Below are 27,139 nucleotides of genomic sequence, written 5' to 3' on the forward strand. Positions count from 1 at the left end.
TTGAAGTAAATGAATCAAATATATAAAATCAATTCTATTCAAGAACCAGACCAGGGGCTCTAGCAGTCGTAACGCAGTATATTGTAGACCGTCTTTTACTTAAACATTCTTTTTAGAGTGTTTGAATCCAATCAGACACATAGAATAAAATAAAAAAATAACTGAATCAAATCAAATGAATCAAATTGCTGGGATAAAACCTATAAAAGAAACAATTCTAGTCTACAACCAGCAGGTCCAGTGGTCTGTTGGCACTACGACAGTATGGATCATCTTTCATTGAAAAAAAAAACAAAAACAAAAAAACAAAAAACCTTTTAAAACAAACTACATTTAAATAAATGAGCATATAGAATACTATATAGAATATAATAAAGAGCGTATAGATCACTAAAAAACCCAGATGTACCGAATCGGACTGAACAAAATGAATTGAATCTACAACAGAATTAATTCTATTCTAGAACCAGCAGGTCCAGGTCTAGCAACAATGACGCACGGGTTGTCTTTCACTAAAACAATGTTTTTCAAGAACGTTCACATCAAATCAAATTCATCCGAATTGAACAAAACCGAATCAAATTTAAAGTTATCCACTCAAATCAATACCAATACCGATTCTATTCTTGAAACAAGCAGGTCCGTGGTTCTACCAGCACTATGACTGTATGGATCGTCTTTAACTAAAACTCCTATCCTTTTCCTGCTATAGCACTGCAGTAATGAGCAAGGGAATGTCACCACCTCCATCCCTCCCCCCTTCATCTCCCTCCCTCCTTCTTCCCAGAGGGCGCATGTATTCCCCCCCCTCCTTCAGGTACGAGCTGAAGGCAAGAGCTCTGGGGGATCAATACCCACGGCAGTGGAGCGTTCAATACCTCTGAATTATTGCTTCATTCTTCCCCCCTTATTATAGATGAGTTATTTTTTCCAAGCCACACCACTTTAAGATCAATAGAGAACAATCTTATTCTTGTCTTTCCCTCTCTCTTATTCCACCACACTTTTTTCTTTCTAATGTTGCATCTTTATGATACAAAACAACTGGCGGTGAAAGAGGCATTGGAGGAGGAGCTGCTGAACTCTGAAGGAAATGTTTCTTTACATTCTTTACATGTTGTATTTTAGACTAGAGCAGTTTTTCTCATTACTTTGAGAAACACAAAACCATTCTCATGTTTTTTCTGCTCGGCGTGCTGACTAATAGCGAATTTCCATTGTGCTCTTGTTTTCACTGAGGCTGTGTTATATAATAAAGCCTCGAAACTCGTCCTTTGGGGTCTTGTTAGCAGTGTGTGCGTGTTGGTGTGTGATTCATCTACCATCTACAGCGCTACTAGACGCAATTCTAGCTGTTGTGACCGCTGCGGAGATATCTGGCTGCAGTCCGATCCTGCAGTGACCTGGAATTGCCTGTAATCTAATTGGAGGTGCTCGTCCCTTACGACAATAAAGCATTAAGTTGGCAGCAGTAGATCCCGCAGAATTTTTAAAGTCACCAATTACTGGCTGTCTAGCAAGCAGAAATGCAGGCGCTTTGCTATTAAGAAGCGATATTTGGTTAAAATGATTGTAAAAAAATGAACTTGTACATCGAGGGCTGAATAAAACTTCCATTCTGTTTTTTTCACTATACTTCCGAGTCCAGTTTTGTGGGATGCTAGTAGAAATTTCAGTTTCCACTGTCAGAAACCAAAAATGCAGAAATTCAACGTGACTAAATTTGTCAATATTTGTTTTGTAATATTTTGTAAATCTAATTTTCTAAAACAAACAAATCTAAAGCAATGCTACAATATATAATATTTAATTTAAATATGTTGATATTTTACAATAAAAATGGAAAACATTACATTTACTTGAATTTAAATGCAATTTTTAATTTACTATTTATTTGTAATTGCAAAGAAGTTAATTTTACAACAATTCCTGATTTTTTTTTTTTTTTTTGTGCAACTAAATCATGCAACTAAAATAGGTTGTGAATGTGTTTTTTTATGACAACATTAAAGGAAAGTAGTGTTTTGGCATCACTGTTACATGTTACATAATTGTTACAATGGACATAAGGAATAAAACAAATATCAATCTCAGAATTATAGAATTAAATAAAGTAAGTGGAATTCTAAACAGAATGAAAAAAGCATGGCCTTTCTGTCTCAGATCTGTTTCCCTGCCATTCTTGCGAATGTTACGGCAGTTCCATAGGCAGGATTTGTCTCTGTTGCTCCAATGGTTTATCGATCGGCACTTTGCACTTCCTCCTAACAAACACACGCCGCTGACATTCAGTTTTAGAAGTGACACAGAACCTACACTGTCAATTATATGAGATGTATTAGTTTGTCCCCGGGGATCTGTATATGGTGTCCAGTACAACTGAAACACAGAATGAGTGAGAGAGACAGACAGACAGAGAAACAGACAACGCTGCTGAAAAAAATAGCTCAAACCAGACTAAAGCGGTTTGCTGGTCTTAACAGGTCACCAAGTTGGTTTTCACTGTTTAGGTCAGTCAAATCTGGCCAATACTGATACGTCTTACATGTTGGGGTTTGTATTAAAATTACATACCAGTCTGTGTAAGCAAATAAATAATTTTAGTTGAGGAAAAACTTCAAATTTATTTACATGCATTCTTAAAAATGTCTAAACGGTTCCATAAAGAACCTTTAACATCTGAAGAATCTTTCTGTTTTACAAAAGGTTCTTTGTGGCAAAAAAAGGTTGTTTAGATCATAAAAAGGTAAGAAAGAGATGGTTCTTTAAAGAACCTCTGACTGAATGATTCTTTGTGAAACCAAAAATGGTTCTTCTATGGCATCGTTGTGAAGAACCTTTTATTCTAAGACTGTGCTACAAGTGAATTTAGTCATCGCAGCGTTAGAACAAAATATTAAATATAAAACACGGATATTCATTTTAAGGTTACTTCAACAGTATTATTCAATTATTGGTGTTTTTAAAAATTAAATAATTGTTACAAGGTAATCTAAATGTAAAGATAGGAACTAAGCATGAACAATTACAACAAAAACAATTACATGAACAATTAATTCATTCATTCATTTTAAAAATTCACTGAGATATAACCAATATTGTAGTGATATATTGCACATTCTTAGTCTGGTGTGAGGATTTTAGAGGTGTTTTGGACATGTGGAAAGGCTAGGAGACTAGTTAAACCAGCAGAACACCAGCTGACCATGGTGAGAAATCAGCTAGACCAGTTTTAACCAAACATGAACCACTGTAAGTGGTTTAAGTGGCTTTTTAGCAGGGAAAACTCATGGAGGAGAATGTAAAGAGGTCTAAGTATCTCAGGTGTATTGTGTTTGTTATGTGGAAAAAAATATGTCTGAAAACATTTTTTTTAAAGGGACAGTTCACCCAAAAATGAAAATTCTGTCATTACTTACCCTCATGCTATTCCAAACCTGTAAGAACAGGTTGAACCGCTGATGTCACGTGGACTGGTTTATCGATGTCCTTACTATGTAGGGTCAGAAAGCTCTTGGATTTCATCAAAAACATCTTAATTTGTGTTCGTAAGATTAACAAAGGTCTTATGGGTTTGAAACGACACAAGGGTGAGTAATTAATAACAGAATTTCCAATTTTGGGTGAACTATCCCTTTAACTCTGCTGTACTTCATCTGTGTTCTGTTTTGTAACTTTATTGTTCTACAAAAAAAGACCAAAAGCACAGACTTTCTTGAGTCATCGTCTGCAAGACCTTATGTTCAACTTACGCTCTTGTTGTGGTTGACTGATTTAGCCATTTATGGATTCCGACTTCAGTTGTAGTTTCCAGGTAGCCATTGATTAATGCCCGGCCAGCGCCTGGCGGGAGGCGTCCGTGGCTTTGCTTGTATTGATTCAATTAGTTCTGAGGGTTTGCTAGTGTTCTATGCAAATAGCCTTTGCTAGCGGCCTCAGCTAACAGAGGCTGATTAGCATCGCCAGCTGTCTGCTGGGTACTTCTAATACCCATGCCAGCTGCCATCTTTGTGTGCCAGTTGCTTAACGTCGGTGATGCCCTGAAAGGTGCCAACTTGAGTTCATTTTCAAGAGTAAGGTACATGATTAGTTGAAAAAGCAGAAGGTTACCTGTAGCACAGCTATAAGTTTGAAGATTTATACTCTAAGGCATGAACTTCACTACATTTGCTTCTCTTCCAAAGAATTTCTGCGAGAAATGTCTGATATACTCAGCAGTGGGTGAAAGAAATAAAATAATAAATGTGCCATCTGTGTCTTCCTTTTAGTGTCACTGGATGCCACCTACAACTCCGATACCATGTCTATCGTGGCACTTAACTTCTGTGGACGCACATACTGTTTCCTTCTCCCTTCCTCGCTGGAACGAGACGGTCGCCCTCTCATGAGATCCATCTGTGCACCAGATCAACTATTTTTCTCTTTTAATTCGCCTTTGATTTAGAATCACTTTCAAGTGTGTCCTCTTGTTTGTGTGGGTGTGCGTGATGATTTAACACTAAGCGAGGAAGTACAAACAAAAAGCAACAGAAAAAATAACCATGAAATTAGGCAGCGAGCTGACCTTTGACCTCATGGAAAGAGCAGGCATTGATCGGGTTGGAGTATGAGGTAAGACCAAAGTGCAATCGTGTTGCGTCATTAACGCTGCAGTAACTGGTAAAAAAGGATCTGCTTTTTGCATATACATGTGGTTGTTTTTAACAATGTGCATTTCGTAAAAATAAACTCTTAAACAGTTAAACACAGTGTATAAATAACATGTCCAAGAGCGTATATACGTACTGTTTATATAAAACAGTGTATATACAGAAATCAGTAAATTTGTAATTTGTATGTAGGTCTTTAATAGGCCAAACTTAGCTGAGGCAGTTTTGCGTTTGTTTGTATATTTACGCATTAACGGTTTCATGTAAGCTGCACAGTTTGTCAGTTTGTTTTGCTGTTTAAATGGCTTCAATATGGTCGCCTATAAAATGCAGCTTGTTTTCTTGCTTAATTGTAACAGGTTTTATGAGCATTAGCTGTTATAGTTTCTCCATCAACAGTGATTAAGCTAACAAAGCTGTACTTCTGAACAGAGCGTGGTTTTGTATGTGTGTTTGTGAGAAAAATCAACAGCAATGCTTTGTATAGCAAATAATTCCATGTAAAAAAAATGCTATACATATTGTGTATAGTCAAAATTGAGAAACATTATATGTTAAAATCTTATGAATATCTATTTAAATAATAATAAAAAAACAATAATTATGTTATGTATGTATTTGTTGTTGTTTTTTCTTTTATTTAAAGAGATATGCACTTGATTTTATGCACAGGCACATGTATAGTTTAAAAAAAATCAGTCGATCAATCAATCAATATCCAATCATATTATCCTATCCCAAATTATCCTATACATACTATACATTTTGGAAAACACTGTCCACTGCAAAACGTATAACTATAATAATAGTATTACTTTAAAAATTGTAACATTTTTTGAAGAAAATGCAAATGGTGTTTGAATGTTTGTCAGGATTTTGCTATGAAGTTACTACGTGGTTTGGAGTGGCTGGTGGGTGTTTTTCTTTTTGGCCTGTATTATTGTTTCAAAACACTTGAAAAAGTAAAAGTACACCTCTTTTGTGGCCAAAAACTTTTTATGTATTGACACTGTTAAAACTAGTCAAGTTTTTGCTTTTGAGATGAAAAGGCCTACCTGTGTAGATGAATCTTCCTGGTGTGCCTTTGCAAAACTGTTTGGATTTATAGGAAAGCGTGACCTCTACCACCCCAGGGATGTGACGAGGAGGGGTCTGAACTCTGATTGCATGAGGTGTGATGAGCTGAGAGGAGAAAATGAGATAGAAAGAGGACATTAGAATCAAGGAGGTCTATAATTCTTGGAGAAAGCATTTCCATTTCCTTCAATGGCAGTTGCTTGGCTGGCACAAGAAGTATGAGAAGTGAAATCTACCATCTTTGACATTGGGCGCTCAGTTTTGCAGCCAGGTTGTTTTCAGCCAATCACTGGAAATGTAAATGCCATGTGACTGACTGATAGCTCTGAAACTGCCGAAAAACCCAAATGTTGTTGTTGACAAACCCAGGCCCAAACATTTGACTAGTGACCATCTTGTGCAGATTCTGACTTCATAAATCCACTAAAAATCACATTGACACAACTTAATGAAAAAGTCTCAGAGCAGTGAAGTTAGTTCTGAGAAAATCTCTAGCGGCAATTGTTGGCAGAAGCTAGTTGTGTTTTGTGTGTTCATTTGCCCTGGATGATTATGTTCTTTGATCCAGTTCTGATCAGTAAACAATCTGCCTGTGTGTGTGCCATGTGTGTGTTTGTACGTGAGTGTATGAATCTAGTCTAATCAGTCTCAGGCTGTTTATGGTGGGTGGTGAAGGGATGGCGTAGATGAAGGCTGGAAGAGGACAGGTGGAGCTCCTCAGAGACGTAATTAACAGCACACTGTCTTTCAGCATCTTACAGTCTATATGCATGTGGTTCTTATGAGCTGTTGTCTAAAACATCTTTGAACATTTGTCTCTCACAGTCATAAACTCAATTTCAAAACAATAAACAAGTGAACTTCCTAGTCTGACAGCATTTATGGCATTAGAGGCGCTCAAAGATGTTTCGAAATGCAGCCAGCAAAATCATGCTTCCTTTTAAGAGACCATATTTCGGCCAAATTCTAGCCAAAGCAATAGTAGCAGTAGAAGTTGGCTATTCCAAATTAACTGCTGACTACAAAAGTAAATACTCTCACTGAAAGTATCACTAAATAGATCTGAATAAAACTATAACATTATACCCAGTATTTATGTGGTTTATCTGAAAACAACTGTGAATGAATTGTTTAAATGCGGTGTGTCAGAGTTTGTGCCTAGTTAGAGTGTTCCCAATCATTAACTTATGACAAATATGCACATATAAAAGTTTCTAAAATGCCAGTGCTTTTAAAAAATAGTTTTCTGTGATTAAAAAAATAATAATAAAATAAAAAATATCACACATAAAGTTTATACAATGCCTTTAGAGCTAAATAGAAATATAAAAAATAACAAAAGCAAATAACAAAATTACTAAAATGTAAAAATATATATAAAAAAATGATAAAAAAATAAAAATAAGTTCAAATGTTATTTCTATTTTTTTTTAAGAAGTCTCTTCTGCTCACCAAGCCTGCATTTATTTGATCTGAAGTACAGCAAAAACAGTAAATTCCAAAATATTTTGATTTGCTGCTCAAAAACATTTATTATTATTATTATGCTGAAAACAGCTGAGCAGAATTTTTTCAGGTTTCTTTGATGAATAGAAAGTTCAGAAGAACAGCATTTATGTGAAAATGAAATCTTTCGTAACATTATAAATGTCTTTATCATCACTTTTGATCAATTTATAGCATCCTTGCTAAATAAAAGTAACAATTTCTATAATCAAAAAAAAAAAAAAAAAAAAAAAAAAAAATGATGCTGACTCCAAGCTTTTGAATGGTATAGTGTTACAAAAATGTTACAAAAGCTTTTTATTTCAGATAAATGCTGATCTTTGGATCTTTTTATTCACCAAAGAATCCTGAAACTGTTATAAATATATAAATAATATAATAATAATAATAATAATAATAAATGTTTCTTGAACAGCTAATCAGCATATTAGAATGATTTCTGAAGGATCTTGTGACACTGAAGACTGAAGTAATGGTGCTGAAAATGTTGCTTTGATTACAGGAATAAATTACATTTTAAAATATACTGAAATATTTTGTATTTAAAACTGTTATTTTAAATAGTAAAAATATTTAAAAACTGTTTTTGCTGTACTTTGGATCAAATAAATAAAGGCTTGGTGAGCAAAAGAGACTTCTTTAAAAAAAAAAAAAAAAAAAAAAAAAAACAACAACAACAACATTAAAAATCTTAATGTTCCAAAGATTTTGTCTGGTAGTGTAACTACAAAAATGACCTTGTTTGCTAAGAATAAGCAGCAAATTAGGAGTTTACTGAGGGAATATTCTTAGTTAATAGTGAATAAGCGTTCCCTAAATTAAAGTGCTACCTAAATCCAGTAGTCACCACAGTATATACTCTCTCTAGTTATTTCTAAATGGCTAAGTGGCTATTTGCTCCTAACTGCCCATTTTACTACTACAATACATACTGCACATGCTATAGAATGACACAAGGGCCATTAGGAGTCCACAAAAAGACTTCTACGAAGCACAGCATTAATGAATGCTGCTATTTAAGAACAACAGACAAATATGACTGTGTTCAGAGGACGGCGAATGGGTAGGAGGAGAAGAAATGAAAGAAACAGATCTTCCTTGGACCCTCCCCTGCTCTTGTTCTCTTCCTCCCTCGTTAGATGCTATCTGTGGTAATCAGATCCCCGCTGGCGCTGCAGCTGAAGGGAACTACGTGGCTCTTGATGGGCCCCCCGTGTACGGGGGTGACGGGGTCAGGAGGTAAAGGTCACAAGGTTATGAGGTCCACAGGAACCGCTATAGGGAGATTTCAGCACAGTGTATTTAATCGGTACCAGATGTAGTTCATCATAACCCCCACACATACACTCATTAGCTGTTTCTCTGGTAGCTAATAGCACTTAGCATCAGCAGATGAAAGAGGTTAGCTGAATATGCAGTGGGACATTTGTATCAGGGTTGGTGCTTGATGAACACTCAGTAGCGCTCATGAAGAGTGGCGGTCTGAAGTGAGGAGTACTACAAAACACTCCAGATCAATGTGTTTGTGTATGTGATTCACCACCACTGATTTGAGCACCTTTAAAGCTGCTGCTATTGAGCAGTTAGTCGGCGTTACACAGGCTGCTCAATTTCTTGTACAAAGACATGTCAAAACAATTGAGCAGCTATCGAAAGTATCACTTTTCTTAATCACTTAAGCAGAGTAACTTAATCACCTGCATAATGTCAGCCTAACACAACGCTAATGTATTCTGATAGGACAATGGGCATCTTTGACAGCTTCAGGAAAGGCGACGGATATTAATGCATTAAGCTATTTAAATCACAACACTGGAGGCCTTTTATTAAGCCGATCACCATGTAGAATTTAAAAGATATAATTTCTAAACTAAACGTAGACTATTTGAACAATGTTTAATCAGTTAAGTGTGCAATAATGGTTTTTTTTAACATAGTATATATAGAATAATTAACAAAGTAAGTGTGAGTTACTGCACACCTAAGGTGGCAAAGTGGTCATGACACAAGTGTGCATTAATTTTCAATAATTCAACAGTCCAAAGAGTAAAAAGTAAATTATTCTGCTATTAACATGTTTTCCATGCGCACCTGTTTATGTAATGTGTTTACCTCTTACTGAAAATAGCCTAAGCCTTTTTTATTTCCAAACGATAATTATGAGAATAAATAAATCAAATGTTGACGTACAAGCTCAATATAAGCGTTTATCTCATAATTAAAATGTTTTATGTTATAATAATGATTTAGCCTACCTTTCAACTTGTCAAAATTCCAACTTACAATAAGTGCATTTCTACTTTTTGTCTCATAATTAAAACAAATAATTTGTTATATGACTTAACGTCATAATTTTGACTTTTTCTCATAATTATGACTTTTATCGCTTTCAACTTATCAAAAATCCCACTTACAATAAGGAAATTTCTACTTTTTTCTCATAACTACAACAAATAATTTATCTTATATGACTTTGCATGTCATAATTTCGACTTTTTGTCATAATTATGACTTTTATTGCTTTCAGCTTGTCAAAATTCCATCTTACAATAAGTACATTTCTGATTTTTGTCTCATAATTACAACAAATAATTTATCTTAAATGACTTAGCATGTCATAATTTTACAACAAATAATTTATGACAGGGCATGTCATAATTTTGACTTTTTGTCATAATTTTGACTTTTATCTCTTTTAACTTGTCAAAATTCCAACTTATAATAATTAAATTTCTACTTTTTTTTCTATGTTTTGTCTGTGTATATGGGATTTCTTGTTTGTTATCTATTGTCTTGTTTGTAACTTATTGTGTGGTGTCCTTGAGTGTTGAGAAAGGCGCCTATAAATAAAATGTATTATTATTATTACTTTTTGTCTTATAATTACAACAAATAATTTATCTGATGACTTAGCATGACTTTTTGTCATAATTATGACTTTTATCTCTTTTTGATATAAGTCAAATTGTCAAAATTCCAACTTACAATAAGTAAATTTCTCATTTTTGTCTTATCTTATATGACTTTTTACTTTTTGTCATAATTATGACTTTTATCTCACAATTATGCTTTATCATTATTATGACAAGTCGTATTTTATTTTATTCTATTTTATTTTATAGAAATGGACTTCCATATTTACGCACAGCTTTAGCAACATAGAATATTTGAGAATTACTGCATTTATTTCATTAATATATTTGTGTACTTGCATACAATCCTAGCCTCAATCCTAAACAATTCTAAACATTTTAAGTAAACCTTTTCTATGTTTCTAAAATTACATATAATGTGTACAAGTTTTAGATGCTGTCAGTATGTTAGTAATGCATGTTTATAATGCAAAAATGTATTAGAGTGTATTAGAACCACACTTAATGTACAAATATTTTGTACAAATTGTAGAGACAAGCAGTGAGAAAATATGTGACTCGCGAACTCACCTCGCTCCAGACCAACATGGTGCCGAAGATGACCTGCAGTCCGTCAAAGAAGTTGTCTCCAATGATGATGACAGTGGCACCTCCTGTTGTCCAACCTTCACTCGGACTAATGGCTTTGATACAAGGTGCAGCTGCTTCCAGAAACGCCACAGGACCAATTTAGAGAAAAGAGAAAAATGAAAATCGACTTTAATCATCTGTGCTTTGTGTAGCTATCCAATATTAGCACTACTTGACCATGATTAGTAGTTTTGTAGAAAACTTCCTAACATCCAGGATCAACATTTGTGTGAGGGTTGCAGATTTCAGGGTAAAAGGTGCCATTTGAATGCAGCTTATTTCCTGGGGTCTGAGGGAAGTCTTGACACCTCTCAGTCTCTCATTTCAAGGCCAAAGCAGGAAACCAAAAACACACAAATGTCACAGAGAAAACTCACACAGCTGGATCCAACTAAGAGACCCACACCACGCGCTCTGGAAAAGTGTCGGTGGTTTTCACAGCTCTCATAGCACACATTAGCCGTAAAAACAAGGGATCGCTTACACCGAGATTTCCCGTCCAACTCTATGCCCGAGCTGGCATATCCACACTTTGAGGGCACAGTAAGGAAATTCTTGGGTTGTAGCAGAACAGTGAGACATTGCCTCAAATTATGGGCAAGACTGCCTAAAGATTTACTCTTTTAGTTAGAAGGATGCATTCAAAAACCTTAATACCTCAATGTCCAGTATGTATGACAGTATGATTCACAAAATGATTTGTTACTAGGGAGTAAGTTACGGTCAACAATTAAGTCATAATTCAAAACCTTATTTAGGAAAATTTTGGGGTGTTTCTGCAACTTTTTATGCCCATAGGATTGATTTTAATTAAAAACAGATTTAGTTTTTTAAAACAACACTAAACTGTTGGAAACAGACTCTCAGTCTATAAGTATGAAAATGTTACAGTGTAATTGTACAAATAAGTACAGAGTACTATTAATTTAAGAACATGTACTTACTATATAATTACGGTTAGGGTTTGTTTAATTGCTTATAATTATGCATAATTTACTGTTATTACCATATTAAGTACAGGTAAGATGTGTAACAAGGACACTCTAAAATACAGTGTTACCATGTTTTACATACACTATGATAATCTAAACAAAGAGTTAAATAAGCAAAAGTAAATTTCTACTTTTCGTCTCATTATTACAAAAAATCATTTATTTTATAAATGACTTAGTATATCATAATTTGGACTATTTGTCATAATTATGACTACCATTCAACTTTAAAATTCAAAATTCCAACTTAGAATTAAATTTCTACAATTTGTCTCATAATTTCAACAAATAATTTATCTTACATGATTTAGCATGTCATACTTTTGACATTTTGTCATAATTATGACTTTTATTGCTTTCAACTTGTCAAAATTCCAAATTACAATAAGTACATTTCTACTTTTGTCTCATAATTACAAAAAATGTATCTTACGTGACTTAGCATGTCATACTTTTGACTTAACAGAGAGTTAAATAGGCATATCAAAATGTATTGTGTGAAAAAATTATCACTTTTTACTGTATGCCATTTTCAATTAAGCTTTAAATGTGTGTTTTTAAAGGGATGGTTCACTGAAAAATCATCATTTACTTACTACTTACTCATGTCATTTTAAACCTGAATGTGTTTCTTTCTTACAGGTACATTGTATGTACGTTGAATATAAAAGGAGATATTTTGACAATATGCTGGTAATCAAACAGTTGATGGTCCCCATTGACTTCCATAGTATTTCTTTCTCTATGAAAGTCAATGGGGACCAACAACTGTTTGGTTCTTCAAAATTCTTCAAAATCTCTTCTTTTGTTTCAACATAGGAAAGAAACGTATACAGGTTTGAAACAAAATGAGGATGAGTTAAATTAAGAAAAAAAAAAACATTGGGTGTATTCCTTTAAGATACATAAAAGAATGACAAAAAAGTTGATCATTTTATTTTTAAATATGTGTAAAATGTACCATGTTCATGTTTCACAAACAAGAAATAAATAAATAAACCTTAAAAAACAACAATTCTCTTGTGGGAGTGAGAAAAATGCCTTAAGAAACATTATTTTCCATAAGGCCATATGGCCAGAAGTGCCCACAGAAACTTATTTTTGTAAAATTTAACACTAGTGATATAGCAAGAATATCAGCAGATCTCGAGTAAGATCTTCAATTGTTATTTGCTTAAAAGCCCGCAGCCAAACTGTCCCCAAACCACCTAAATTCAATATCTGCTTATCAATTCTTCAAGTATCCTAAGAGTAGACATTAACATTAAAGTGCGGTTGTACGTTCTTCGTGTAAATAAGGTGACCTTAGGCCTCCTGCTGTAGGAGACACGTGTTTTTGTCACCGGGCGTCGAGGTACAGCGGCTCGTTTAGCGTGTTCTGTTTGTTGCTCTCCACGGCGGCCGTGGATCAGTGGCTGAGTGAGAAAGAGACCACCACGGAGAAAGGTCAGTTTGCTTATTAGAGCTGTCTGCTCCCCTCTGAGACGCAGAGTCTCGTGCTAGCAGGGGGCAAAGAAAGCAATTTAGCCAGCCGGCGTTTACCTGCATTTAGCTCCCAAATGCCAAAGCGTCACTCACAGTAATGAGATATAAAGAGAAGGAAGGGTTGTGATGGGCCAGCGTGACTTAGATCCACACGCTGTGAGATGCAAGTCGGGTAAGATATACTGTAACCTTGCTAGACTAAGCTGAGCTGTTACAATGAACATGAAGAGTCAAGTGGCATCAGAAATAAGTCAGCACTGCCTAATGATAGGATGCATGAGGTCCAACAAAACATTTTGGAGAAGCACTAACAATGCTTAAGTTTTTAAATAAAAAGTAAAAATGTATAATAAATTTCATTAACCAGTTATGTTTCCAGCATTGATTTTATAGGTAAATCTGTAATTAATGTATTTATTTTTTTAATTTTGTAAATCCACTGGAATGGATTTAATTAAATTAAACACAATTAAAACATGGCCAAATTTGTTCAGTGGAGCTGAGAACACTATAATAACTTGAAATAGGCAAAATATTTAATACATTTACAAGTAAGGGGGCAGTATGGAAGCCTGTTTCCACCACTGAATAAAGAAAAAAAAGGTAATTGTGACTTTTTATCTGACAATTCTGACTTTTTTTCCGCAATTGTGAGTTTACATCTCACAATTCTTTTTTTCTTCTCAGAATTGCATGATACACACTTGCAATTCCGACTTTTTTCGCAGAATTTTGTCATATAAACACACAGATTGCGAGATATAAAGTCAAACTTGTGAGATATAAAATTAGAATTGTGGGATACATACTCACAGTTGTGAGAAATAAAGTCAGAATTGCGAGATATAAATTTGAAATTGCAAGAAATAAGGTCAAAATTGCGAGATATAAAGTCAGAATTGCGGGATATAAACACAATTGTGAGAAATAAAGTCAGAATTGCAAGAGATAAAGTCGCAGTTTGTGAGTTATAAAGTTAACATTGCAAGAAATAAAGTCAGAATTGCGAGATATAGTCAGAATTGCGGGATATAAACAACTGCAAGAAATAAAGTCAGAATTGCAAGATATAATGTCAGAACTGCAGGATATAAATTTGCAATTGTGAGTTATTAAGTCAGAATTGCAAAATATAAAGTCAAAATTGCAAGACATAAACTCACAATTGCAAGTTATAAAGTCAGAATTGCGAGATATAAACTCGCAATTGCAAGTTATAAAGTCAACATTGAGATATAAAGTCAGATTTGCGCTATATAAACACAATTGTGAGAAATAAAGTCAGAATTGCGGGATATAAACTTAACTGCGAGAAATAAAGTCAGAATTGCAAGATATAAAGTCAGACTTGCGGAATATAAACTTGCAATTGTGAGAAATAAAGTCAGAATTGTAAGATATAAAGTCAGAATTGTGGGATATGAATTTGCAATTGTGAGTTATTAAGTTAGAATTGCAATATATAAAGTCAGAATTGCGGGACATAAATTCTCAATTGGAAGAAATAAAGTCAGAATTGTAGGATATAAAGTCAGACTTGCGGAATATAAACTTGCAATTGCGAGAAATAAAGTCAGAATTGTAAGAAAATAAAGTCAGACTTGCGGGATATAAATTTTCAGTTGTGAGTAATAAAGTCAGAATTTCAAAATATAAAGTCAGAATTGCAGGATATAAACTCACAATTGTGAGAAAAAGTCAGATATGCAAGATATAAAGTCAGATTTGCAGGATTTTAACTTACAATTGCAAGAAATAAAGTCAGAATTGCGAGACTTAAACATCCTACATTTTTTCTGAATTGCACAATTGTGAATTTATATCACGCAATACTCAGAAAAAAGTATATAAGTATACAAGTTTATATCTCACAATTCTAGCTGTATAACTCAATTGTGAGTTTATATCCTGCAAATTCTGACTTTATATCCCACAATTGTGTGTTTATACAGTGGGTAAAGTAAGTATTGAACACACAATTTTTCACGGCAAATATATTTCTAAAGGTGCCGCTGACATGAAATTTTCACCAGATGTCGATAACAACCCAAGCAATCCATACATACAAATAAAACAAAACAAATAATTTCAGAAATTAAGTTATGTGTAATAAAATGGAATGACACAGGGAAAAAGTATTGAACTACTGAAATGGATTTCATACTTTGTACAAAAGCATTTGGTGGTAATGACAGCTTCAAGATGGGTCCTGTATGGAAAAACTAGTCGCTCTCACTAGGCCTCTTCAATGAACTCTGAACTTTTAGTTCTTATTTCTATTGGATTCACGTCAGATGATTGGCTGGGCCATTCTAGCAGCTTTTATTTTCTTTTTCTGAAACCAACTGAGAGTTTCCTTGGCTGTGCTTGGGATCATTGTCTTGCTAAAATGTCCACCCTTGTTTCATCTTCATCATCCTGGTACTGTAGGTGTTGGGACTGAACCAGCTAATATTAACTTCCACTTACAAGGGCAAGGATTGCTTTCTAATTACTGATAGATTTCAGCTTGTGTCTTGGCTTTCCATGCCTTTTTGCATCTCCCTTTCTTCATGTGTACGATACTTTTTCCCTGTGTAATTCCATTTTATTACACATAACTTAATTTCTGAACTTATTTGTTTTGTTTGCTTTGTATGTATGGATTATTTGGTTTATTACCGACATCTGGTGAAAATTTCAAGTCAACAGCACTTTTAGAAATATATTTACTTGCGAAAAATGGTGACATGTACTTACATCTGTTAAAGTAATAAAGATCAGTCATTTGGATTTTGGAAAATAATGCATTAAGTAAATTCCTTTGAATCTTGAAAAAAACATCTGGGCTCTCAAATACAAATTTTTAAATACCAATCATTTGGTTATTAGATCTCAAAAAGCTATCATATTTAAACACTCAAAGGCCAAAAGCTTAATCTGTGGCCAATATTTGTTTTTCCCCCCTTTTGTAATTTGAAAAACATCCCTAAGTCCTAATCACAAGCAGCTTTAGATTACTGAAAAGAACAACTTCTCGTGTTCAGTAAACACATGTTAATCTTCTCTTTTTACATGTCATGCTTGTGTCAGACGATAGAAAGGAAAGAAATCCAGACCTGGAGGGTGAAATGAGACATACACGCACGCACACACTTTGGCGTTTGGTGGGGTGGTAAAGTAGGGAAGATGAGGTGCAATCTGTGGCGGTAATCTTGGCGTGAGTGGAGGTTTTTGGCGGAGGCTGAAATGGTAGCTGGATTAAGCAGATGGAGACGCATGAATCCATCTGATAGGATTAAACTTTCTGTGGCTTTCTCTAAGCCATCTGCTCACCATGCTGCTCCGACACACACACACACACACACGTTTAATTTACAATGTAAAAAGTCTCACACACAAAACACAAAAGCAAAAGGCAGGGGTACGAACACAGGGCAAAGTACATTTGAGTAATTACACTTGATAGACACAGTACAGCACAAAAACACACAACAAAAGTTAAAATTAAGCAGATAAATTTTAGGTCATTCCTATATATGTCCGTTCATGTCATGATATATTTAATGAAATATTAAACTAACCATTTTAAAAGATGTTGTTTCTTTATATATAGCTCACCTGGTCGAGCTTGTCTGCTATGTTAATACATTTAAAAGTGACTATTATATACAAACCAACTTGTAAATCTAAAATGAACCCAATTTGATTATAAGCATGTTAAAAGCAGAAACTAAATTTACAGAAACGATACGGCGAATATAAAATCACTGCCCGCATAAGGTATGTAGCACATTAGTGCACACCATGGACAGATTGCATCCCCTTTCCACGTCCCTAGGGTTTGTGCTTGGTGCTCTGGGACAGAGAGACTGTCTTCCGCTGGGATGCGCTCAGCTGAGCCATTTTTCCTGCTTTCCCTTTCTTATAAACTCATTTAATGTGGTAGTCTGAAGCATTTGGGGTCACACACCAACCTCCAGCTCTAGGAGATAAATACATCCAGCCAGTTGTTGTTATCGGAGTTGCCCTCATTGAGTTCATTCTAACTGCTCTTGTCTTAATGAAGCATTTCAGACCTGATCTGAGGTCATTTTGGAGCCCATTAGTATCTCAACCATGAGGACCACAATTAATATCATCCCTTTGCTCATAATTTAATCTAAATAAAATAAATAACAGCTAAAGAACAGTGAAAAAACTTGTGCTGTGGGATTCTTTTCCCCCATTTTCTGACCCGCCAAACAGAAAACAGAAAACTTAACAAGCACCGCTAATTAAAGTTGCGGACTGGACTGACGTCCTGAGCGCATCCATCTGAAATGTAATAAACTGAAACCCTAACCAAAATTTAAAAAACAGAAGCTTACTGTCAATACAAACTGTAAATCTGTACTTTCTGTCTTTCATCCAAATGCAAACAGACCTCCTGATAGCGCTTGATGCCGCCAGCACGCGGCCACAGACCCCAAGAGACCATCACAGCTTATCACACCATATTCATTCACGACCGTAAATCACCACATCATATGTTCTGTTCTTCCATCCAGATCCAACAAATTTCCCTGGACATCTAAATCCTTGACAGGCTAAATGGGACACTGATTGGATTGGTTGGACGTCTAGATAAATACTTCAAGCATCTTTGTGAAGCACGTCAGTGTGGGCTTGGCCTTGCACAGATGGGCTCTGGGAAAGCTAACGCTAAAGCTAAACTCCACCAAGAGACTCTACAACCATAAAACACACAGAGAAAACACCCTTTCCAAAATTAATACTTTCTGGATTTTTAAGAGCTTTATTACATTTAAGCGAATGAGGCAGAAATGGTATTCTGAGACAATTTCTGTCATGCCGTACATTATTTAAGCTAAGTTGTTAGTCATCAGTAATCCAATGTGATGGATGTGACGTCAAAAGTCGGATTTTCTGCTGCATTATGTCAGCAGGATTTCAATGTGCATTAAAGCATACATTTTAAATACGGAATGCTTTTGCCATGTCTGTCAAAAAGAAATAGCCATTAACAAAATAAACATTTGAGTGATGGATCAGTCACAGAAGACAATCATCAGAATGCTTTAGAAATTTATTGGTTTGTTTTTGCACTCATTTGTATTGGTATCTAAAACCACAGTTACTAAACCAGCAACAGGGTTAACACTTTAAATAGTTGCCTTGATATTGTAATAATGATTATTAATGTCAATTAACAGAAAACATATCTAGGTTGTGTGTGTGTGTGTGTGTTTGTTTTCTGTCATTTTGGAGAAATGCTTGGCAAACATTCTGGCTCTGGCTTCACAGACAAACATGTCGGTCCATGACGTTAATGCAAGTCTAGCGCACGTTTTGCAACAACTTTTGTTGTAATCACTGAAGCTACGAAATTAAAGGAGTAGTTCACTTCCAGAACAAAAATTGTCATCCAAGATGTTCATGTCTTTCTCATAAAGAAATTATGTTTTTTGAGGAAAACATTTCAGGATTTCTCCAAAGAAGAAGGGTCTTATCTTACAATTTAGATACTTTTTAACCTCAAACGCTCATCTTGTCTAGCTCTGTGTGAACCCTGTGTATTCCAGTTCAAGACAGGGTATGTCAAAAAAAACTCCCATCTTATTTTCATCCTCCAACTTCAAAATCGTCCTACATCACTACAGAAGTACCAACCTAGTGTTTACAAGGTGAACATGCAAAAAAGATCAAACACCCTTTACAAAAAAGGTAAAACAGCAATGTAGGACGTTTTTTAAGTTGGAGAAGAAAATTAGATTTTTTATGACTGAAGAAAGACATGAACATCTTGGATGACAAAAGGGTGAGTACATTATCTGTAAATTGTTATTCTGGAAGTTAACTACTCTGTTAATCTTTTATTTACTTGGTGTCCGAGAGTGTTGTTTACGATGAGGGAATTCACTAGTGGAAAGAATTTAATCAGTGAGCGTTCACACTCAACAACAACTACAGAGTTTTCAGCGTTTTCAGATGCTCAGAAAGCCTCTAAATGGCTGGTTTTCCTCGCTGACTAATGTAACCGTCTCTGTTGTCTCACTGCATTTCTCAACACAAATGCACGTGATTGGTTTTAATGCTCAATGTTCAAAGCTGCTAAAAAAAAAAACAAAAAAACCAATGCATAAAAAGCAACCTGATGCAGTGTGAGCGAATCAAAATATAATTTGACGAATGGACACATCATTTCTTTTTGGTCATGACAACCATAATTGTTTAATTGTGCAGGGGCAGGGCCTCTTTATCTTGAATTTGTGGGGCATTTTAACCCCTGTTAAAGCATTAGTTCACTTCCAGAATAAAACAAATTCCCAATAATTTACTCACCCCAATGTCATCCAAGATGTTCATGTCTTTCTTTATTCAGTCGAAAAGAAATTAAGGTTTTTGAGGGAAACATTCCAGTATTTTTCTCCATATAGTGGACTTCAATGGGAGCCAACTGGTTAAAGGTCCAAATTGCAGTTACAGTGCAGCTTCAAAGGGATCTATACCAGGGGTGGCGAACTCCGGTCCTGGAGAGCCGCAGCCCTGCAGAGTTCAGCTCCAACCCTAATTAAAACTCACCTGCCTGTAGCTTTCTAGTAACCCTTCAGACCTTGATTAGCTTGTTCAGGTGCGCTTGATTAGGGTTGAAGCAAAACTATGCAGGGCTGCGGCTCTCCAGGTCCAACGTTCGCCACCCCTGATCTATACGATCCCAGCCGAGTAATAACGGTCGTATCTAATGAAAGGTTTGGTCATTTTCTAAAAAAAATTTTAATTGATAAACATTTTCCCCACAAATGCTCGTCTTGTACTAGCTCTGCGATGCACATGGTGTCTTCACGCAATATAGAATCACGCTGGAAAATATCACGCGGTTAGTTCTTCGTCTGCGTACTCCGGTTCAAAAAGGTATGGTAGGGCGAAAAAACTCCATAATACTTTTTCTCCTTAATTTTCTCCTCCAACTTCAAAATTGTCCAACATTGTTTTACCTTTGACTTTATTTGTATGTTCGCTTTGTAAACACTGGTTTGGTGTGTCCACCTATGTCACACATGCATGATTACGTAATGCGTGAGGTCAAGTTAGAGCAAGATGAACATTTGTGGTTAAAAAAATATATTTTATATTATATTTTATAGTATATTTTCTAATTTTTTTTTAAAAAATGACCAATTGTTTGCGTTAGATAAGACCCTCGGCTAGAATCATGTAGAGCCCCTTGAAGCTGCATTGAAACTGCAATTTCGTCTCCACTATATGGAGAAAAATCCTAGAATGTTTTCCTCAAAAACCTTAATTTCTTTTCAACTGAAGAAAGAAAGACATGAACATTTTGGATGACATGGGGGTGAGTAAATTATCAGGAAATATTTATTCTTGAAGTGAACTACGGTATTCCTTTAATTTCCGACTCTGATGCTATATAATAAACTCCACTGAAATCAACTCGAGTCTCCTTGTAAGAAATAATGATATATTCCACCATAGTACATGAATATGCTAATCATCAGTACCATGGTTTTACTATGTAGCTGCCCTATATTTAAAAACCTGTGTTTTTGAATTTAATGTATCTGGCTCTGTGCATAATTTTTCCCCTTCGCATTCAATTAAACCCCACCATAGTAATTTCTGCAGATGGAGGAATGGGTTAAAGGAATGAGGGAGGGCACAGGTTAGTGCTTTAATTAATCTCTGCTTCATCTTTTACTCTCTCCGCACCACTGGAGAAGTGACTTAAAGGGCCAAAGCTCACAGACGGCTCCGACAGCTAAGCGTTATCTCTCACCAACTCATTCACACATACTGGATAGAGTTTAAGATTTGGTATCAACACACTATTAATAAAATGTAGACTTGTGTGTGTGTGGTTATTGTCGGAGACTTGCAGAGGCTTACTGCATATTTCATCACAGTATAATAAAGTTTGAGTCTACATGATCTGTCAGGGTTCTCGTTCACACACTAGCCAACCTCATCTTGCTCCTTCTGATGGCATTTTTTGTTTCTTTCTATTGCAAACCAGTTGGGATGGGATGAGTCCGTTCATTCACATCAACTGTCCGATTTTTATTAAAAAGAATAACTTCCCAATTCAGCAGCCAATTCAACAACTCTCTGTTAAATCCGCAGCAACTCACCATGTTCCAGATATGACGGCGTTCCCTCTGACGGGTCCAGTCGCCGAGCTCTTCTGCCATGTTTGGAGTTGTTGTGCACAAACATATTGTCCGAAACAGCCAGAACGTGTCCTTCTACGCTCACCGTCGTCGACACAACAACCTATAACGGAAGGGTACGGGTGTAAATGACATGAAAGAGTTTTATTTTGTCACTCTAAAGTGAAGTGTGTAATTTCTGTGCCACTAGCGGCATCAACCGGAATTGAAGCCTCACCTCACCAGCGGCGCTGTGATGAAAGCACTCGCAGTCTCTAATCATTTCCATGCTGTACACTAATTAACACTGCATACAAACACACTCCTCTGCCTATCCCACAATGCCCTGCTCTCTCCGATTGATTGCTGATAGAGGTTGGCTCGGATTAATTCAATTAAAAACGGTTGTACTTGTGCGCCCTGAGACAATGGGAAGAACGTAATAAGTGTTGGAGGTTGCTATTATGAGTGGCACAAACAGGCCCTCTTAAGCTGCAGAGGCCCCCTGGTACCCCACATACAGCCTCTTATTTCAATTGCTGTTGAGTTTTGAGAGGAAATTCTGCCTCTTCAAAAAAGAAAGGACTTGGTGAAGAGAGGTAAGTCTCTGAGGGACGTGGCTAAGCATGCTTTTCACATTATTCTCTCTTCCTACCTATCTCCATCTCTTTTTTGACTGCTCACAGTCCTTGATGCCTAGAGGTGTGATTCTCTTTAATATCTCAACTGTTGTTCTTAGACAGCAATGAAATGGACATTAATTCTCCTGCTTCTCAGATTTTTCTGAGAAGAGTTCCCTAGTAATCACATTTCACCTCTGAAGTTTTAAAGAGATCTTAATATGAGCTCAAATATTTCTCACTTCCACAACTCAGGCAAGGGAAAATATGAGCCTCTATTTACATTTCTGCAGTACCATAATTACGTACCTTACTGCACGTTTTCCGGCAGTTCCAAATGTCCAGAGAGTGGTGCTAAAACACACATTCAATACGTGACGTAGCCCTTTTTTATCACATTGGTAAAGGCACATATTGCGTTTTTAATACCCTGCTTGAGGTACATATAATTATACCCAAAAGCACTGTAAGCCAACTATGGTCGCAAGTTCTGTTGTTACCAACATAGCTCAACGATTCTGTGTTTTCTGAAACCATAGTTCAAATGAACATACGCAAACAGCATTGCAAACTTACTTAGTTGGAACTACAGCTCTCAATCTATGGTTAGAACCATAGTTTCTTGTTAGTTAAGACATATGGGCTCAATAAATTATGCTCTTGGGCACAATAAGCAAGCTAACATGCGGTGCAATCTATATCTTCCATTCTATCTAAATATAAATGCATTTTAATCTATGTATTTTTTTTTGCATCCTCTATAAGCGCCGTTTTTGAATAGTGCGCATATAAGGGAACCCGCGATGAATCAAACATCAAATAAAGCTAAACAAAACTGAAAAGCTAAACAAAAAATAGTAAATTAGTCATCAGGTGCCATGTTCAATATAGCTGCATTTTAGAGATCTCTCATCAGCTAAATAGCAGATGTTATTACTCTACCACAGCGTGTAACATCATTAACGATGGCTTTACATTGTTAAACTAATGTGGTTCAAACGACGGAGATGCCACCGTGTTCAGGAAACAGTTGTGACTAGCTAGTTTGTTTCCACAGCAATGCATTGTACTATGGAGGTTAATCTGTGAGTTACGTCGTTGTATGAGAAACGCACCCCAGAAATGAAATATCCAGGGGTGTAGCTAAAGGTTAATGCTCTTTCCTGTTGGATAGTTTCACGGGTTCGTACTGGAGCTGTTTACCATTAAAATTTAATGGTATTGCGTGAGCTACCGAGCAAAGTCATGCATATGATGCTGTATATGTGACGACAACATTCAAATTCATCAGTTTTCATATCGTGCAGGGCGCTCCTCTCGTTTCGTCAGATAAGACCCTTCTTTCTTGGCTGGGATTGTTTACAACCGCATCTTGGATCGTTTGAAGCCGCATTTAAACTGCATTTTGGAAGGTGAAAATCGGGACACCACAGTCCACTATATGGAGAAAAATGCTGAAATGTTTTTCTCAAAAAACATAATTTCTTTACGACTGAAGAAAGAAAGACATGATCATCTTGGATGACAAGGTGGTGAGTACATTATATGTGAATCTTTGTTTTGGAAGTGGACTTCTTCTTTAAGTAAATATTATATTCCATGAAGATACTTTGTAAATATCTAAAAATATATTTTTGATTAGTAATATGCATTGCTAAGAACTTAATTTGGACAACTTTAAAGGTGATTTTCTCAATATTTAGATTTTTTTGCACCCTCACATTCCAGATTTTCAAATAGTTGTATCTTGGCCAAATATTGTCCAATCCTAACAAACCATAGAACAATGGAAAGCTTATTTCAGATGATGGATAAATCTAAATTTCAAAAAATTTACTCTTATGACTGGTTTTGTGGTCCAGGGTCACATATGTATATAGAAGCACGTATCTCACATCTGACCAATTTATTTGAGCTATGCAAAATGTTAACATTTTATTTTGATGTTCTACTAACAGTAAGTAACTTTGCAACTTCATGTCAACTAGTCATTAGAGTATTAGTAGACTGTCTGCTTAATATCTTCTAACACTCTTCTAAACTTTGCAAGTATATGTCAACTTATTCTACTAACCCTAAACCTAACCTAACAGTTTGCTCTGAGAGTTAGTAGACATGTAGTTGCAAATTAATGAGAAATAGTTGACATGTAGTTGCAAAGTTGCTTATAGTTAGTAGAATGTCTAAAGTGGACTATCAAAATAAAGTGTAACCTGCAAAATACATTACATTTACATCTTTGTTCTCTTACTGTATCTTAACATGTCATTTTTGTTGTTCTCCTATAAGGAATTTTAGAAGAAACATCTGAGACCCCAAACGGCCACCGCATTGTGACATCGCATTGTGTATGTGTGTGATGGAAAGTCTCTCTCCTGCATTCTTGCCTGCTCGCTGTGTAAAATATGACTGCGTTCTGCTGCTAATTACACAATCACTGTGAGATCGCTCATAGAGTGCTGCAAATGATTCGTTTATAGACAGAACTATACAGACAGCTGCTGAGATAATATCACTGAATACTGATCCAAAACGGGCTGATAATTTGGAGCCAACTCAATAAAACCTGTAAGCAACTTTGAGTCTGCTGTAGACATTCCACAACTAGAGGTAGCTTTGCAACTACATGTCAACTAGCTTTAAGTCTATCTACTATTAGTAACTTTGCAAATAAATTTCAACATATTCTACTAACCCTAAAAGAACATTAGCAGAAAAGACAATAAGACCAGAAATCCCTAATTCTGATTACACTTTCAGTGCCACCTCAATGACAACTTTTTCTAGCTTTATTTTCTGAGTGTAATAAAAAAGTAAACAGACAGTTCATGTTGTCTTTAAAGATCCTTTTCTGATGAGTGTTAGAACAGTGTGAGAACCAAATTAACAGGCAGTAGCAAGAGACAGTGAAAGTATGTGTGCGTGTGTGCGTGTAAGAGTGCTTGTGAAAGCAGCAAGGGTCACATACCAATGAATGACTGGAGGTCAAGGTCTTGTGTTTCTTGCAAAGCAGTGATAGGTTATTTACTCAACGTCTCACACTCAAACACGCGCACTGTGTGAGTGACACTGTTGTGCAATTATGCAGAGTGTGTTTACAGGCTTGGAGCCAGATTGTTAATACCATCAAATGCTGAAGAGAGTAAAACTACATGCAGAGAAAGGAATATTTCTCACATGACAAAAAATGAGAAATTAAATTAGAGCACAGTTACTCCAAATATTTTATATGGGTATACAAAAACATCCAGAACCTGACCAGATTAGCAAAAGCAGTTGGAAACACTGAGTCAGAGGATGAACGGTTGGAAAGTGCGCAGAGTAATGAGCTAATGAATGAAAAGGTTAAAAGACAAACGGTTTACCTGAAAGCGCCTCATATCCCGTGGATTTCCTGCATTCTTCAGGCAGTTCTGATTGCATTTTAGGAAAAACTTCAGAAAAAATCTGCAAAAGAAGAGAAACGATCGGTTAGAGGTGGACTGAAGGAATCCATTGAATATTCTGAAAAGCTAATACTCAATAGATAAACATTTAAAAACTATAAATGGGCCAGTTCTCCACAAATCTCTGACAGTGAAATTAGACAGATCCAATTAGAATCACAAATGCCACAGGAGAACCTTTATAAGTGCCACAAAGATCTTTTGATTCTAGTTCTTGAGAAAACTGGTACCTTAAAGATCCCTTTAAATAGTTTGATGAGCGCAATTTTCTTAAATGTTGATGCACTGTATTTCTTGTCAAAACAGCTACTAGGGGTCAGACATTTAAAAGTCTTTGTCTTTTTTACAGTGAATAGCACACTTAAAATGCATTTTGAGAACTTTGATAAGTACAATAAATAGATAAATAGATAAATAGCATATAAATAGATGACTTCAAAGTTTACAGACACAGTTTAAAAGCCTATTTAAGAAGAAAAAACTATTTTGATCAATGGGATGATGCTCATTTTTATGCCATATGTGACCCTGGACCACAAAGGTATGGCACAAGTAGCACAAGTATATTTGTAGCAATAGCCAACAATACACTGTATGGGTCAAAATTGTTGATTTTTCTTTTATGCCAAAAATCATTAGGATACTAAGTAAAAATCATGTTCCATGAAGATATTTTGTAAATTTCTTATCATAAATATATCAAAACTTAATCTTTGTTTAGTAATATGCATTGCTAAGACCTTCATTTGGACTTTAAAGATGATTTTCTCAACATTTAGATTTTTTGGCACCCTCAGATTCTCAAGCAGTTGTATCTTGTCCTATCCTAACAATATCATACATTAATGGAAAGCGTATTTATTCCATTTTCAGATGAGGTATAACCCTCAATTTCAAAAATTTGACCCTTATGACTGGTTTTGTGGTCCCTGGTCACATATTTATTCATTTTATTCTCTTATCTTTTAGGGGGGGGACAAAGGTAGCTTGACATATTATTTTATTATTATGTATTAGGGAAAAATAATTTAACAAAACATCATCGAAAATCATTTGGGTCAACAAGCATGCAGGGGAAAAAATATTAACAAAACAGACAAAAACTGAAGACCATAATGATTGCATGTCAAGATCAAAAAGTTTTGTAAAATATCAGATAATTTGACCTTTTTATGACAACGCAATGTTAGTTTAGATTGCAAAATGTCCAAATATTTTATATATTTATAAATGAGTATATAAATTAGTAATTCATGACATACGTAAATAAAATAAAATAAAATAAAATATTTACCTGGCAAAATATATCTACTTTTGTCCTTTTGTCCAGATGATGAAAACGTACTTGTTGGAGCATTTTCGCGAGACGCGTAATATCACTGCAGTTTCCAACAGAAATGTCCACTGAGCGGCACTAAAAGAGTGTTCAGTTTTGTTTCCCCGGAACAGATGAACGTACGTATGGTACATTATATGTGACACTGATTTTGTACGTGTCACCAAGGCTCTGACTTGAAATGTCCATTGAGTGACGCTATAACTCTAATACTTTGTGATGTTTTAAAATAACGTACCATCTGCACTACACCTAAACCTACCTGTTAGTATGAACAAAAGCGAATGCGACGTAAAAACACAATCGCATGCATCATCTTTCAGCTCCTTCATCATGAGTCATGTTTTTCATAGGATTCGTACCCAAGAGTTCCACATC

General features: G+C 35.5%; 1 protein-coding gene across 5 annotated transcripts in view; it reads right to left on the reverse strand.

Annotated features, from left to right (window-relative positions):
- Positions 1–27,139, reverse strand: part of ebf1b (EBF transcription factor 1b) — a 155,073-nt gene that overhangs the window by 28,995 nt on the left and 98,939 nt on the right. For 3 of the 5 annotated variants that reach the window (XM_051092972.1, XM_051092973.1, XM_051092970.1), the window contains exons 7-10: positions 25,345–25,426; positions 21,342–21,483; positions 10,676–10,809; positions 5,705–5,831 (exon numbers count right to left, since the gene is read on the reverse strand). In XM_051092972.1, coding sequence (XP_050948929.1) covers positions 5,705–5,831; positions 10,676–10,809; positions 21,342–21,483; positions 25,345–25,426 — 485 coding nt within the window. The remainder of the gene's footprint in view (positions 1–5,704; positions 5,832–10,675; positions 10,810–21,341; positions 21,484–25,344; positions 25,427–27,139) is intronic. The other 2 variants (XM_051092974.1, XM_051092971.1) reach the window with 1 other exon arrangement.

This window comes from Labeo rohita, chromosome 21, assembly GCF_022985175.1.
Source record: "Labeo rohita strain BAU-BD-2019 chromosome 21, IGBB_LRoh.1.0, whole genome shotgun sequence".
In the NCBI taxonomy this organism is placed as follows: domain Eukaryota; kingdom Metazoa; phylum Chordata; class Actinopteri; order Cypriniformes; family Cyprinidae; genus Labeo; species Labeo rohita.